The sequence below is a fragment of the Schistocerca cancellata genome, chromosome 6 (assembly GCF_023864275.1).
Source record: "Schistocerca cancellata isolate TAMUIC-IGC-003103 chromosome 6, iqSchCanc2.1, whole genome shotgun sequence".
Classification (NCBI taxonomy): domain Eukaryota; kingdom Metazoa; phylum Arthropoda; class Insecta; order Orthoptera; family Acrididae; genus Schistocerca; species Schistocerca cancellata.
Genome location: NC_064631.1, coordinates 145,426,039 through 145,439,754, shown reverse-complemented (window position 1 = coordinate 145,439,754; position 13,716 = coordinate 145,426,039). Strand labels below are relative to the sequence as shown.

General features: G+C 43.0%; 1 protein-coding gene across 1 annotated transcript in view; it reads right to left on the bottom strand.

Moving 5' to 3' along the window:
• LOC126191115 (cytochrome P450 6k1-like) overlaps positions 1-13,716 on the bottom strand; it is a 58,606-nt gene that overhangs the window by 2,171 nt on the left and 42,719 nt on the right. Inside the window, exons 6-7 of the mRNA XM_049931856.1 lie at positions 7,723-7,944; positions 650-901 (exon numbers count right to left, since the gene is read on the bottom strand). Coding sequence (XP_049787813.1) covers positions 650-901; positions 7,723-7,944 — 474 coding nt within the window. The remainder of the gene's footprint in view (positions 1-649; positions 902-7,722; positions 7,945-13,716) is intronic.

Genomic DNA, 13,716 nt, shown 5'->3' with positions numbered 1-13,716 from the left:
CGGTGGCGACACCTACAACGTGCTGACATGAGGAAAGTTTCCAACCGATTTCTCATACACAAACAGCAGTTGACTGGCGTTGCCTGGTGAAACGTTGTTGTGATGCCTCGTGTCAGGAGGAGAAATGCGTACCATCACGTTTCCGACTCTGATAAAGGTCGGATTGTAACCTATAGCGATTGCGGTTTATCGTATCGCGACATTGCTGCTCGCGTTGGTCGAGATCCAATGATTGTTAGCAGAATGTGGAATCGGTGGGTTCAGGAGGGTAATACGGAACGCCGTGCTGGATCCCAATGGCCCCGTAACACTAGGAGTCGAGATGACAGGCATCTTACCCGCATGGCTGTAACGTTTCACCAGGCAACGCCGGTCAACTGCTGTATGTGTATGAGAAATCGGTTGGAAACTTGCCTCATGTCAGCACGTTGTAGATGTCGCCACCGGCGCCAACCTTGTGTGAATGCTCTGAAAAGCTAATCATTTGCATATCACAACATCTTCTTCCCGCCGGTTAAATTTCGCGTCTGTAGAACCTCATCTTCGTAGTGTAGCAATTTTAATGGCCAGTAGTGTAATAATTTTACTTCATGTTTAGTTCTCGTGCGGTATTACGCTGATAGCCTTAATTGAATATGTGAGTACTCACCTATGCAGTTTCTCGGGCCCTCTCCAAACGGAATGTAGACGTAGGGATGCCTCTTGGCCTTCGCCTCTTCAGTGAACCTCTCGGGGTCGAAGCGCTCGGGGTCCGGGTAGTGCTCGGGGTCTCGGTGAAGCCCAAACACGGAGATCATCACCGGCGTGCCCTTGGGGATGACCATGTTGCTGCCGGCGAACTTGTAGTCCACGCCGCACTCACGATTCAGTATCGGCACAATGGGGTACTTCCGCAGCGTCTCTGCGATTCACACACACAGTATTTATTGTTATCAGCAGGCATTAACTAAAAATCAATACCGGAGACAACTCCCTGGAAACAGCAATTACCATAAAATACCTAGGAATAACCATCCGGAGCGACCTAAAGTGGAATGACTACATCCGCAGTTGTAGGAAAAGCAGTTGTCAAGCTGACATTCATTGGGAGAATCTTCAGGACTTATAATTCATCCACGAAAGAAATAGAGTGCAAAACATGTGTTCAACGAATTCTTTTGCCCATCAGTATGCGACCCTTATTATGTTGGACTAATAGGAGATGGTGAAGATCCGAGGAATGGGGCACGTTTCGTCACGGAAACGTATAGTCGCTGCGAGAGCCTTATGGGAATGCTCAACAGACTCTAGTGGCAGATGATACAAGACAGACATTGTGCATCACTGAGAGGTTTACTGTGCGAATTCCGAGAGAGCTGCAATCTCCCAGCTCCTTCCTTCTTCCATCTATTGTCCATGTTAAATAACGCCCAGTCCAAGTAATGAATAAGCAAAGTCTTTTTTTCGAAGAGTTGAGAGGAGCGAAGGTTACAATAAACTTTCAAGTTTAGTTAACTTGTCATGCTGAGATGGCTCCAGTTCTACTTGTCTAGGGGTCTGATTCTTGAAGCTGAAAATCTATCATCAGGTCCTCACGGTTGGTTTGGACTAGATAAATTGGAAGATTGTTGTTGTAGAATTCTTTACGTAAATGTTTTTTCCACTTATTTTATTATATCATAACAGCATTTTGATTTTGCACATTAACACATTGTTCGCACCTAGTATAAAGAAATACGTCCGACCACATCGGAGGCAAGCTTACGACTCTCACACTGCGTGGAAATAACAACAATCCAATGGGTTTACAATTTTTCTTAACAAATGAATTTCTGCTAGCTTTCGTTACATTATTGATTTCTATTATTATTCCATAAATGAATCCAGAAATAAACATAGCAAACGGTACAGGATTGCGTAATTAATAACAGAATTTTTAAGTGTGCAAATAATTCGTAATTTCAAATGTTTTTAAAATAAATAATTTTAACTGTACTTTCAGAACTAGTACTTACCGATTATGACATCGAAACTGAAATATTTTATAAAGTAATTCATTTTCATAAATTTTAGCTTGAAATATAACATACTGTGTATAAAGTTTTCAGAAAAGCAACTGAGATAATACTGACGTGTCCAAATTTCAAAAGAAAATAATAATAATGGTATCGACAACTAGCGTTAGGTAATGCTAGAGGAGTTACAGCTTACTTTCGAAGAACAGTCGGGCAACATATTATCGTATTTTGTTGTATAAGCTTCCGCCTCGCATATTCCCCTCTCCTACGATTTTTCATTTATTTTATTAATATTGCGCTTAATTCCCTCTCCTGGTTCGTTCTTCCTGGAGCGACCTTCAACTGACTTGACAATGAACAACAGTGGACACAGCGGTACTCGGCATAAAAATATTTCCATTGTCACAACATACCGTAAATTTCAAAAGTGCGGTTGCAGTCGTATTTCTAGATCAGTTTGTTACAAGTCGTCATAATGTCGAAATATTCAATATAAATTAAATGTGTTATCTTACGCCGATACAAACGGAGTGAAAGCTGCAGGAAGGCATATCTCCGTTGATCCTAATTCAACACGGTGTTGGCGGAGACAAAAAGATAAACACATGGCTGCAAAGGAAAGCTCCAAATCTTTCCGTGGACCTAAAACAGGGAAATATACCGAAATTGATAATGGTGTAATTGCTTATGTCAATGAACTTCGGAAAGATGGTTGTGCTGTCACTTGTGAAATGATTCAGAACAAAGCTCGCGAGATAGCAGCCACGCTAAACATTGACAGAAAGGATTTTAAAACAGGTATTGGTTGGGTTGATTCGTTTTACGAGACGGGAAAATCTCAGTCAAAAGAACATCTTTGTGCCAGCGTTTACCTCGAGACTACACAGATAAGGTAATCGAGTTCCATCGTTACGTAATACAAGTGCGACAGCAATATGACTATTCGCTCTCCCAGGTTGGCAACGCTGACCAGACGCCAGTGTTTTTTGATATGCCATATAATACCACCATTGCTCCAACTGGCTCCAAAAGTGTCCCTGTGAAGACGACTGGAGAGGAGAAACTAAGATGTACAGTGGTGTTGTGCACTACAGCAGACTTCCACCATATGCCATCTTTAAAAGGAAGTCATTACCAAAGGAGACCACCCTGCAAAGAATTCACAGACGAGTTCAGGAAAAAGGCAGGATAACAGCAGATTCGATGGTGGATTCGTTGGAGAAAGTTTGGGGATGACAACCAGAATCATTATTACAAAAGAAGTCCCTCCTCGTCCTGGTCGGTTTCCGGTCTCATCTTGTGGGAACTGTAAAGCAGAAAGTGAAACGGACGAATTCCCATCCTGTCATCATCCCTGGAGATTTTAACTTCCATTCTTCAACCTTTAGGTGTCAATTTCAACAAACCTTTCAAAGAACATCTGTATTCAGAGTGGATGGTGGTGGGATCTCATCAGCTGACTGCAGGGGACGAGATAAGGAAGCCATCAATACCGACGACGTGCGAGTGGATAATCGGCGCATGAGAGAAAATTAGTGTGGATGTTGTTAAAGAAGAGTTTTAAAAAAGCTGGAATTTCTTGTGCAGTTGACGGTTCTGAGGACGACATGTTGTGGAATAGTGAAAATGAAGAAGATACTCGTAGATGTGTTATCTGAGCCTGAAAACAGTGACGATGGTGACGAAAGCGAGGCCGCAGAATAGTGAGAGAAAAGAAACAATGCATTGCTGCTCTTCATTGTAGGCATAATGAAACCGTGGTATGAATCCAGTTCTTTCGTGATAATCGAAAACAAATAGCCGTAGGTACCACTTTTCACAAATTACCGTAAATATAACTTTTATCAACGTAATACATCGTTTCCCCTCCTTTCTAGATACCTAGAAGTACCATTTTACTACTCACATAATTTTCTGCCTAGTGTTTTCAAGAAAATATTTCGAGAAAAAAGGAAGGGAATTACCCGATAAGATACCGTACATTGTCCCTCATACCATTCCTGAAATCGGAGAAAGAAGATACAGTAGGCGAGCATGGAAAGTCGGCTGTGGCTGAACGTTGCTGGAGAACAGACATAAAATACAAATTTAAAAGACGAATATTTTGTTTATAAGATGACTTTGTAACAAAAGAGGCACGCAAGATTAGATTAATTTGCAATAATTTCAAAGGAAACCACAGGTACACGGCTTGGGGGCAGGCTCCGGACACAGAGTTGAAACAAAGGCAAACAGGGAGGTGAGAGAAGCAATTTCAGTCGTAGCACCGGCCCATCGTTCCAACTGACGTCACGCATTTTCACTGCGCGCTGAAGCTACCAGAAGCTGGAATGCTCCAGGCGCAGCTTACATGCCTATACGAGGTGGATTCAAGTTCTAAGGCCTCCGATTTTTTTCTAATTAACTACTCACCCGAAATCGATGAAACTGGCGTTACTTCTCGACGTAATCGCCCTGCAGACGTACACATTTTTCACATCGCTGACGCCATGATTCCATGGCACCGGCGAAGGCTCTTTAGGAGTCTGTTTTGACCACTGGAAAATCGCTGAGGCAATAGCAGCACGGCTGGTGAATGTGCGGCCACGGAGAGTGTCTTTCATTGTTGGAAAAAGCCAAAAGTCACTAGGAGCCAGGTCAGGTGAGAAGGGAGCATGAGGAATCACTTCAAAGTTGTTATCACGAAGAAACTGTTGCGTAACGTTAACTCGATTTGCGGGTGCGTTGTCTTGGTGAAACAGCACACGTGCAGCCCTTCCCGGACGTTTTCGTTGCAGTGCAGGAAGGAATTTGTTCTTCAAAACATTTTCGTAGGATGCACCTGTTACCGTAGTGCCCTTTGGAACGCAATGGGTAAGGATAACGCCCTCGCTGTCCCAGAACATGGACACCATCATTTTTTCAGCACTGGCGGTTACCCGAAATTTTTTTGGTGGCAGTGAGTCTGTGTGCTTCCATTGAGCTGACTGGCGCTTTGTTTCTGGATTGAAAAATGGCATCCACGTCTCATCCATTGTCACAACCGACGAAAAGAAAGTCCCATTCATGCTGTCGTTGCGCGTCAACATTGTTTGGCAACATGCCACACAGGCAGCCATGTGGTCGTCCGTGTCAGCATTCGTGGCACCCACCTGGATGACACTTTTCGCATTTTCAGGTCGTCATGCAGGATTGTGTGCACAGAACCCACAGAAATGCCAACTCTGGAGGCGATCTGTTCAACAGTCATTCGGCGATCCCCCAAAACAATTCTCTCCACTTTCTCGATCATGTCGTCAGACCAGCTTGTGCGAGCCTGAGATTGTTTCGGTTTGTTGTCACACGATGTTCTGCCCTCATTAAACTGTCGCACCCACAAACGCACTTTCGACACATTCGTAACTCCATCACCACATGTTTCCTTCAACTGTCGATGAATTTCAATTGGTTTCACACCACGCAAATTCAGAAAACGAATGATTGCACGTTTTCAAGTAAGGAAAACGTCGCAATTTTAAGTATTTAAAACAGTTCTCATTCTCGCCACTGGCGGTAAAATTCCATCTGCCGTACGGTGCTGGCATCTCTGGGACGTATTGACAATGAACGCGGCCTCATTTTAAAACAATGCGCATGTTTCTATCTGTTTCCAGTCCAGATAAAAAAAATCAGAGGCCGTAGAACTTGAATGCATCTCGTACAGGGTGGTCCATTGATAGTGACCGGGCCAAATATCTCACGAAATAAGCATCAAACGAAAACGCTCATTTCGTGAGATATTTGGCCCGGTCACGATCAATGGACCACCCTGTATAAGCGGAACGTGATGTCAACTATGACAGTCTGTAGTTTTTTACTTCTGATGACGAGGGCAGAGACAACTGTCGAAAGCTCGAGAATCTTATTGAAATAGCTCCACTCGAAGAGTTTTTCCATGCATCAAGTTCTCACACTGAACTGAAAAATGACATAGAATACCTTTAGCTCATTTGTATAGACCATTGTGCAAATACTGGGGCGTTTTCCAGTTTCGATTCGAATTAAGCAAACTATTGTAACACAAAACAATATATAACACTTATTGCACAACACATGGGCAACATATGTACTCGATTTTCCCTGTCTTAAGTAGGTTAATGTAGATTTAAATCTAGGCAATAATAAAGCTTGTGATACAGTTTCATGAATCCACCGCTTTCTATATTCCGAGTTCGGTAATAAGCACGCGATAACTGACTGACCGATTGCTTTAAATATTATGCTCTTTGGTTTGTAACTTAAATTTATACATACTAGAAGTTGGTCCTGATGGAGCATGGCATGCACTTGTTGATTGCAGCGAACAACTGTTACTAATCATCCTGAGGTTGAAGATCTTCTACTATGTTTGCTTTCAAATACATTTGTTTTTGGAGAGGATCCGCCTTGAGCAAAACACAATTTTTATCTTTTCCTTTATTTCCTAGGAATGTTTCACTGAAGTTTCAGCATCATCAGTGGGCTTTTATTATCTTTCTTGTTACCACATGCTGTGGTTTTCCTGGACTTTTATGTTATTTTTTGGAGTTGTCTTCTTTTACAGCTTATAATTTTTTTCTGGTTCCCCCATTATCTTCACTGTAAAGTCCTGCTCAACGTGGCATTCACTGTGACTGTAGTTTGTAAACAGTGACAGTGAAAGTTACTTAGTGCAGGTCTTCACAGTGAAGAAAATGCGGTAACCAGCAAAAAATGATGAACTGTGAAAGAAAACAACTGCAATAAAAAAAAAAAAAACTCCTGGATAACCACAGCGTGTGGTAACAAGTAAGGTAATAAAAGCCCACTAATGGTGCTCAGACTTCAATATTACATGTCTGGGAAATAAAAGAAGGCAGAGGGTTGAAGATTGCGACGTGATTTGTGCTAGGCGCATTACTCGAGTACCTGTCAGTTTATCTGACAGTCGAAGTTTTTAAGTAGAGATGGGTAGACAGTAACTGAAGCAAGGCTTAAAGTCTAATACGTGAAGAGAAGAAGAAAAACATAATGATGCTGCGCTTTATAAAGAGAATGTACCTGTTGTAGTTCCACGTTAGACAATATAATTTTTGGAAACAGTAGAAGAATAACTTGCGTAAGGCAAAAAATACTACTTACGGCAAAATGTTTTCTGTATGGCAATATTATTCACGAATACTATTTACGTAAAAGTGAATTTTGCGTCGACACATTGTTTTTTGAGACGGAAGTAAAAGGTTAAAACAAGTTTGTGTCATTGATAAAGAAACAAACCTTAAACTTTATAAAATAGTACCAAATTGTACAAAACTCCAATATTGCTGTACCGTGTTTGACCCATGGATCATCTTCAAAGCTGATGAAAGTAAAATTCATGCAGTAGAAATGAAATTTATGAATGTCAAAAGACGTACGCTGTTACATCATACTTGCATTAATAACAAAATTGAAGAATTTAAGGTGAAATAACTGCTAAACTAGATCTAAGCAAATAATGTCACGCTCCCTACCTACAGTGTATATGAAAGTTTAAAGAATAACAACGTATCGACTAACTAGGAAAAGGGGAATAAGCAGACACTCAAGCAATAGAGTGAGTTTCTAAAGAGGAACACCCTAATCCTTGAAGGAAGAAGAAGCAGACAATGATGATGTATGTTAAAGATTTATAAAGCATTAATTCGTATAAGGATTGGGCATGTACTAGGCGAGGGCAGTTGTCCATAAGCAGATCTATGTCTCTTACCAGATACGACCTTCTCCAGGTAGCTCATCTGGCTGATGGCATCATACGTCAGACCCTTTCCCTCCTTCTCCAGGACGCTGTCGATTTCCTCCTGTAGCTTCCGCTGGATGTCTGGGTTGACCGCCAGCTCGTGCAGGGCGAAACTCATTGTGGTGGATGACGTCTCGAAGCCGCCGAGGTAGAACGCGAAAGCTTGGGCCGCTATGTCGTCCAGTGTCAACTCTGAAACAAATGTGCTTCTTTGTAACTTCATTACTTTACTGGCAATTGGTCATGAGTTGAAAATCTATAACATTCCATAATTGCTGTAGGACGAGATTTGTGGCTGCACCTAGAAACGAGAACGAGCTTTTCCTCTGTAATTAACCTGCTTCTGACTGGAGATAAATTACTACTCGTGTCCCACAAGGTTCAATACTGAGACCATTCTTGTATGTAAATGACCTTCCTTCTTACACTGATAAAGTAGAAATAGTGCTCTTTGGTGAAGATGTAAACCCTCTACAGGCCTCACAGTACAAGAGACAAGAACTGAAAGAATCAGAATTTTTTTTATTTGTTCTTGGTAAATGGCCTCTCACTTAACTTACAATTGTTAGATAAAACACAATTCATTGAATTCTGTATAAGCAGGATGCATCACCATCAGCAAACATAGAGCATGGAGAAAACGAAACATGTAAAACCGAATATACAAAGTACCGTACTTAAACATGCAAACTGATCATAAGTTGAACTGAACATTACACAACAGATCTTTTCAAATGTTGGAGTTTAGTAATATTTGTCTTACGTATGACTGCTGATTTTAGTGATGAAAGCACCATAATAAAGTTCTCTTTTTTTTTTTTACTTTGCTCAGTTCCATTCATAAATATCGTGGGGATTAATTTTCTATAGAAATTCCACGTAGACAAAAAGTATTTACTGCATAGAAACATCCTGTAAGGATAATATGTAGCGTCCATCCTGGAACCTCATGTAGGCAACTGTTTGAAAAACTTGGCATGTGAGCAGGAGCTTCAAATATGTGAGATAACTCTCTTATGAAATTGGCTATGAAGAACTCATAATTTGAAAAACAATTGACACAGCCATAAATATAGCACAAGGAATAAAAAATGATTTCCACTGTAGACGAAGTAAAAATTTTCCTACACAAAAAGTTCGCAGCCATAAAAATACTGTAGCTGCCCTTATCAATTAAAGTTACTGGCAGCTATGAAAATTTGGAAAACAAATTGATTTAGCATTTATTTGATGCTTCTTATATTCATACACCTATGAATGGATAATATCTGTTTTTGTAGGATTATATTTATTAATGTTTATTGATGGTCAAAGTGAAAGTAAAAATACAATTATGTAAATATTCAGTGTGTATTCATGATTGATAACATCCGCATATACTTGTATTAAATCTTATTGTCCAATAAAAGGAAAGTACAACCATGTTTCAGAACAACAGTCCCATCTTCCAGTGCATCTGAAAAATTAAACCTAAATGTGACGACTATTAGTATTATGTGACTCTAAGAAAACTAATGAAATATGTAATAACATAAAGATGAAACCACAATACGTACAGAATATACATACAAGTCAACTATAAGGGGGTGACGCAGTGATTGTCTGGTACATGACATATACCCAGAAAATTCAGCTCATATATTCTACGGCCGTGCGGAGAGAACTTTCGAGGAACTGGGCCTACATAAAACACAATGGAGCTACATATGTATACGGATACTCTGTACGTATTGTGGTACCCTCTTTATAATGTTACTATAGGTTTTATTGGTTTTCTTAGAGTTTGAAAATACGAATAGTCATCACATTTAGTTGTTGTAACATTTCAAATGCTCCTGAAGATGAGACTGTTGTCATGAAACTTGGTTGTGATTTCCTGTTACTGGGCAATAAAATTTAATACAAATATATGCGGATGTCACCAACCACGAATTATTTCTACAACAGCTGTGGATGTCCTATCAAGGGGAAGCCAGTATCTATTCGTACATTTACAGATAAAATGTTTCTCATTTGTACACCTCCAGACATGTTCTACATTATAGAGCTTTCGACAGTATGATCCACGGAATGTGATTCATGTGTGGGCCCGTTCTATCTGAGTGATACTGTGTTCCATCAAGTAAAATGTTGGATCAAAAGCAAAGGCTGAATTAAATCTCCTATTTGGCCCTTATAAAAATGAACATACTTTCAATTTGTTTCGATCTCTTACACATGCTCGCAGTCTGCGATAATATCTGAATATCTGTTCTAAAGAAAAGAGAGCATTCACAATATAAACGAAGTGCTCGGTACAATTACGCAGTTTTCAATTCTTTTCTAGAGAAAATGAGACGTTTTTCGCCATATCCTTGTTATCCGTCTCTGCACATGATATATATATATATATATATATATATATATATATATATATATATATATATATATGCACTTCCTCACCAGATTGCTCGAATGCTCGAACACTGTGGCGAGAAAAATTGGCAAATTAGTCTCGTATTCGCATCGTCCAGCGTATTTTACGGTATTCCGCGGCTGTATAGTGACTCTGTGTATAGGTATAAAACGGGATGGCTCTCTACAGCATGATACACGATTGTTTCTTTTTTCTATTAACCTGCTGCGTGTTTGACGTAAGAAATCAGAGACCCTGACTTGCAGAAATGATGTGACTCTATATTTCATCTGATTAGGCAACAGTCGCCTGCAATTGATCCTCCTTACTAATGTTAATGACCTTTCATCAGTTACGTTGTCAGACACTAACATTGTTTTGTTTTCAGTTGATATAAATATTATGACAAATAACAAGCCAGGTGCAATTTTAGAAACGGCTGCTAATGATATTTTCTAAGAATTATTAAAACATTTGTAAGGAATTCATTGTCAATAAACTTCGTAAAGACTCCTTATTTGTAGTTCAGAGCCTGCAACAGCATAAGTTTAAAATATAGGAACGTGGTGGTAGAAGAGGGTGACAGCTTTCAGTTATATTAAATAGATATGAAACTTCCTGGCAGGTTAGAACCGCGTGCCCGACAGAGTCTCGAACTCGGGACATTCGTCTTTCGCTGGTAAGTGCTCTACGGACTGAGCTACCCAAACACGACTCACGATCTGTCCTCAAAGCCTTAATTCCACCAGTACCTCGTCTTCCACTAGTACCTCTTCTTCCAGGAATGCTAGTTCTGCAAGGTTCGCAGGAGAGCTTCTGTGAAGTTTGGAAAGTAGGAGCGGAGTGCTGGCGGAATTAAGGCTGTGAAGAGGGGTCATGAGTCGTGCTTGGGTAGTTCAGTCGGTAGAGCACTTGCCCGCTAAAGGCAAAGGTCCCGAGTTCGAGTCTCAGTCCGACACACAATTCTAATATGCCAGTAAGTTTCATATCAGCGCACACTCCGTCGCAGAGAGAAAATTTCATTCTGGATATTAAACAGAGCTTGACAACACAATCACTTGAGGAAGAGTATGAACCACGGACCTGTTGAAACACCTAAACAAATCATTATTAGCAACGCAGATATTGTCAATCAAAGGTGACAAAAATAAGCAAACTGGTATAATTTCGTTGTATTGTATTGTATGTCGCAGCCACAGTGGTCCACAACCCCACGACGACTACCGCAGTCCATTTCACCCCTCCGCCGTCCCACACCGAACCCAGGGTTATTGTGCGGTTCGGCCCCTGGTGGACCCCCCCCCCCCCCTGGGAACGTCACACACCAGCACACCAGACGAGTGTAACCCCTATGTTTGCGTGGTTGAGTAATGGTGGTGTACGCGTACGTGGAGAACTTGTTTGCACAGCAATCGCCGACATAGTGTAACTGAGGCGGAATAAGGGGAACCAGCCCGCATCCACCGAGACAGATGGAAAACCGACTAAAATCCATCCACAGACTGGCCGGTTCAACGGACCTCGACACAAATCCGCCGGGCGGATTCGTGCCGGGGACCAGGCGCTCCTTCCCACTCCGGAAAGCCGTGCGTTGGACCGCTCGGCTAACCGGGCGGGCTGTATAATTTCCTTGTTTCGTTTTAAAATCGTGTGGCACGTTTTTCATGAATTCAAGGAGCTTCTACAGAAAGCTATAAAAATTATACACTCCTTTGCAAAACTGAAGGACGAGCTACACTCCTGGAAATGGAAAAAAGAACACATTGACACCGGTGTGTCAGACCCACCATACTTGCTCCGGACACTGCGAGAGGGCTGTACAAGCAATGATCACACGCACGGCACAGCGGACACACCAGGAACCGCGGTGTTGGCCGTCGAATGGCGCTAGCTGCGCAGCATTTGTGCACCGCCGCCGTCAGTGTCAGCCAGTTTGCCGTGGCATACGGAGCTCCATCGCAGTCTTTAACACTGGTAGCATGCCGCGACAGCGTGGACGTGAACCATATGTGCAGTTGACGGACTTTGAGCGAGGGCGTATAGTGGGGATGCGGGAGGCCGGGTGGACGAACCGCCGAATTGCTCAACACGTGGGGCGTGAGGTCTCCACAGTACATCGATGTTGTCGCCAGTGGTCGGCGGAAGGTGCACGTGCCCGTCGACCTGGGACCGGACCGCAGCGACGCACGGATGCACGCCAAGACCGTAGGATCCTACGCAGTGCCGTAGGGGACCGCACCGCCACTTCCCAGCAAATTAGGGACACTGTTGCTCCTGGGGTATCGGCGAGGACCATTCGCAACCGTCTCCATGACGCTGGGCTACGGTCCCGCACACCGTTAGGCCGTCTTCCGCTCGCGCCCCAACATCGTGCAGCCCGCCTCCAGTGGTGTCGCGACAGGCGTGAATGGAGGGACGAATGGAGACGTGTCGTCTTCAGCGATGAGAGTCGCTTCTGCCTTGGTGCCAATGATGGTCGTATGCGTGTTTGGCGCCGTGCAGGTGACGCCACAATCAGGACTGCATACGACCGAGGCACACAGGGCCAACACCCGGCATCATGGTGTGGGGAGCGATCTCCTACGCTGGCCGTACACCACTGGTGATCGTCGAGGGGACACTGAATAGAGCTCGGTACATCCAAACCGTCATCGAACCCATCGTTCTACCATTCCTAGACCGGCAAGGGAACTTGCTGTTCCAACAGGACAATGCACGTCCGCATGTATCCCGTGCCACCCAACGTGCTCTAGAAGGTGTAAGTCAACTACCCTGGCCACCAAGATCTCCGGATCTGTCCCCCATTGAGCATGTTTGGGACTGGATGAAGCGTCGTCTCACGCGGTCTGCACGTCCAGCACGAACGCTGGTCCAACTGAGGCGCCAGGTGGAAATGGCATGGCAAGCCGTTCCACAGGACTACATCCAGCATCTCTACGATCGTCTCCATGGGAGAATAGCAGCCTGCATTGCTGCGAAAGGTGGATATACACTGTACTAGTGCCGACATTGTGCATGCTCTGTTGCCTGTGTCTATGTGCCTGTGGTTCTGTCAGTGTGATTATGTGATGCATCTGACCCCAGGAATGTGTCAATAAAGTTTCCCCTTCCTGGGACAATGAATTCACGGTGTTCTTATTTCAATTTCCAGGAGTGTAGATCAACTAACATTACACACTGGGTACTCGGTGGAAATTAATCGAAGTGCGTGGGCATGTTGCCAGAAGGCTCGCAGTCGAGCACAGAAAGTTGGACACCACAATAGCCTTCAGGTTAGAATAGCGACAGTACCAGATGGGCCTGGTCTCAACACGCGACAGTCGGAGGACTGGGGAAAGACAGAGAGTGTCAGCAAGCACCTACGGTACAGTCTGATGGAGTTCTTCATTACAACATGGCTCGGAAAAAGAATATTTGGATAACTTCATACTGTGAAAATCATCGGGAACCTGGAAGAAGGATAAAGTGTGACGAGTGTAGCCCAGGAGTGTGGTGCTGCTCACAGCATTGTTTCACGTTCATGGGGAGCATTCCGAGCCACAGGCACCGCTACCCAGAGGAGAGGAGAT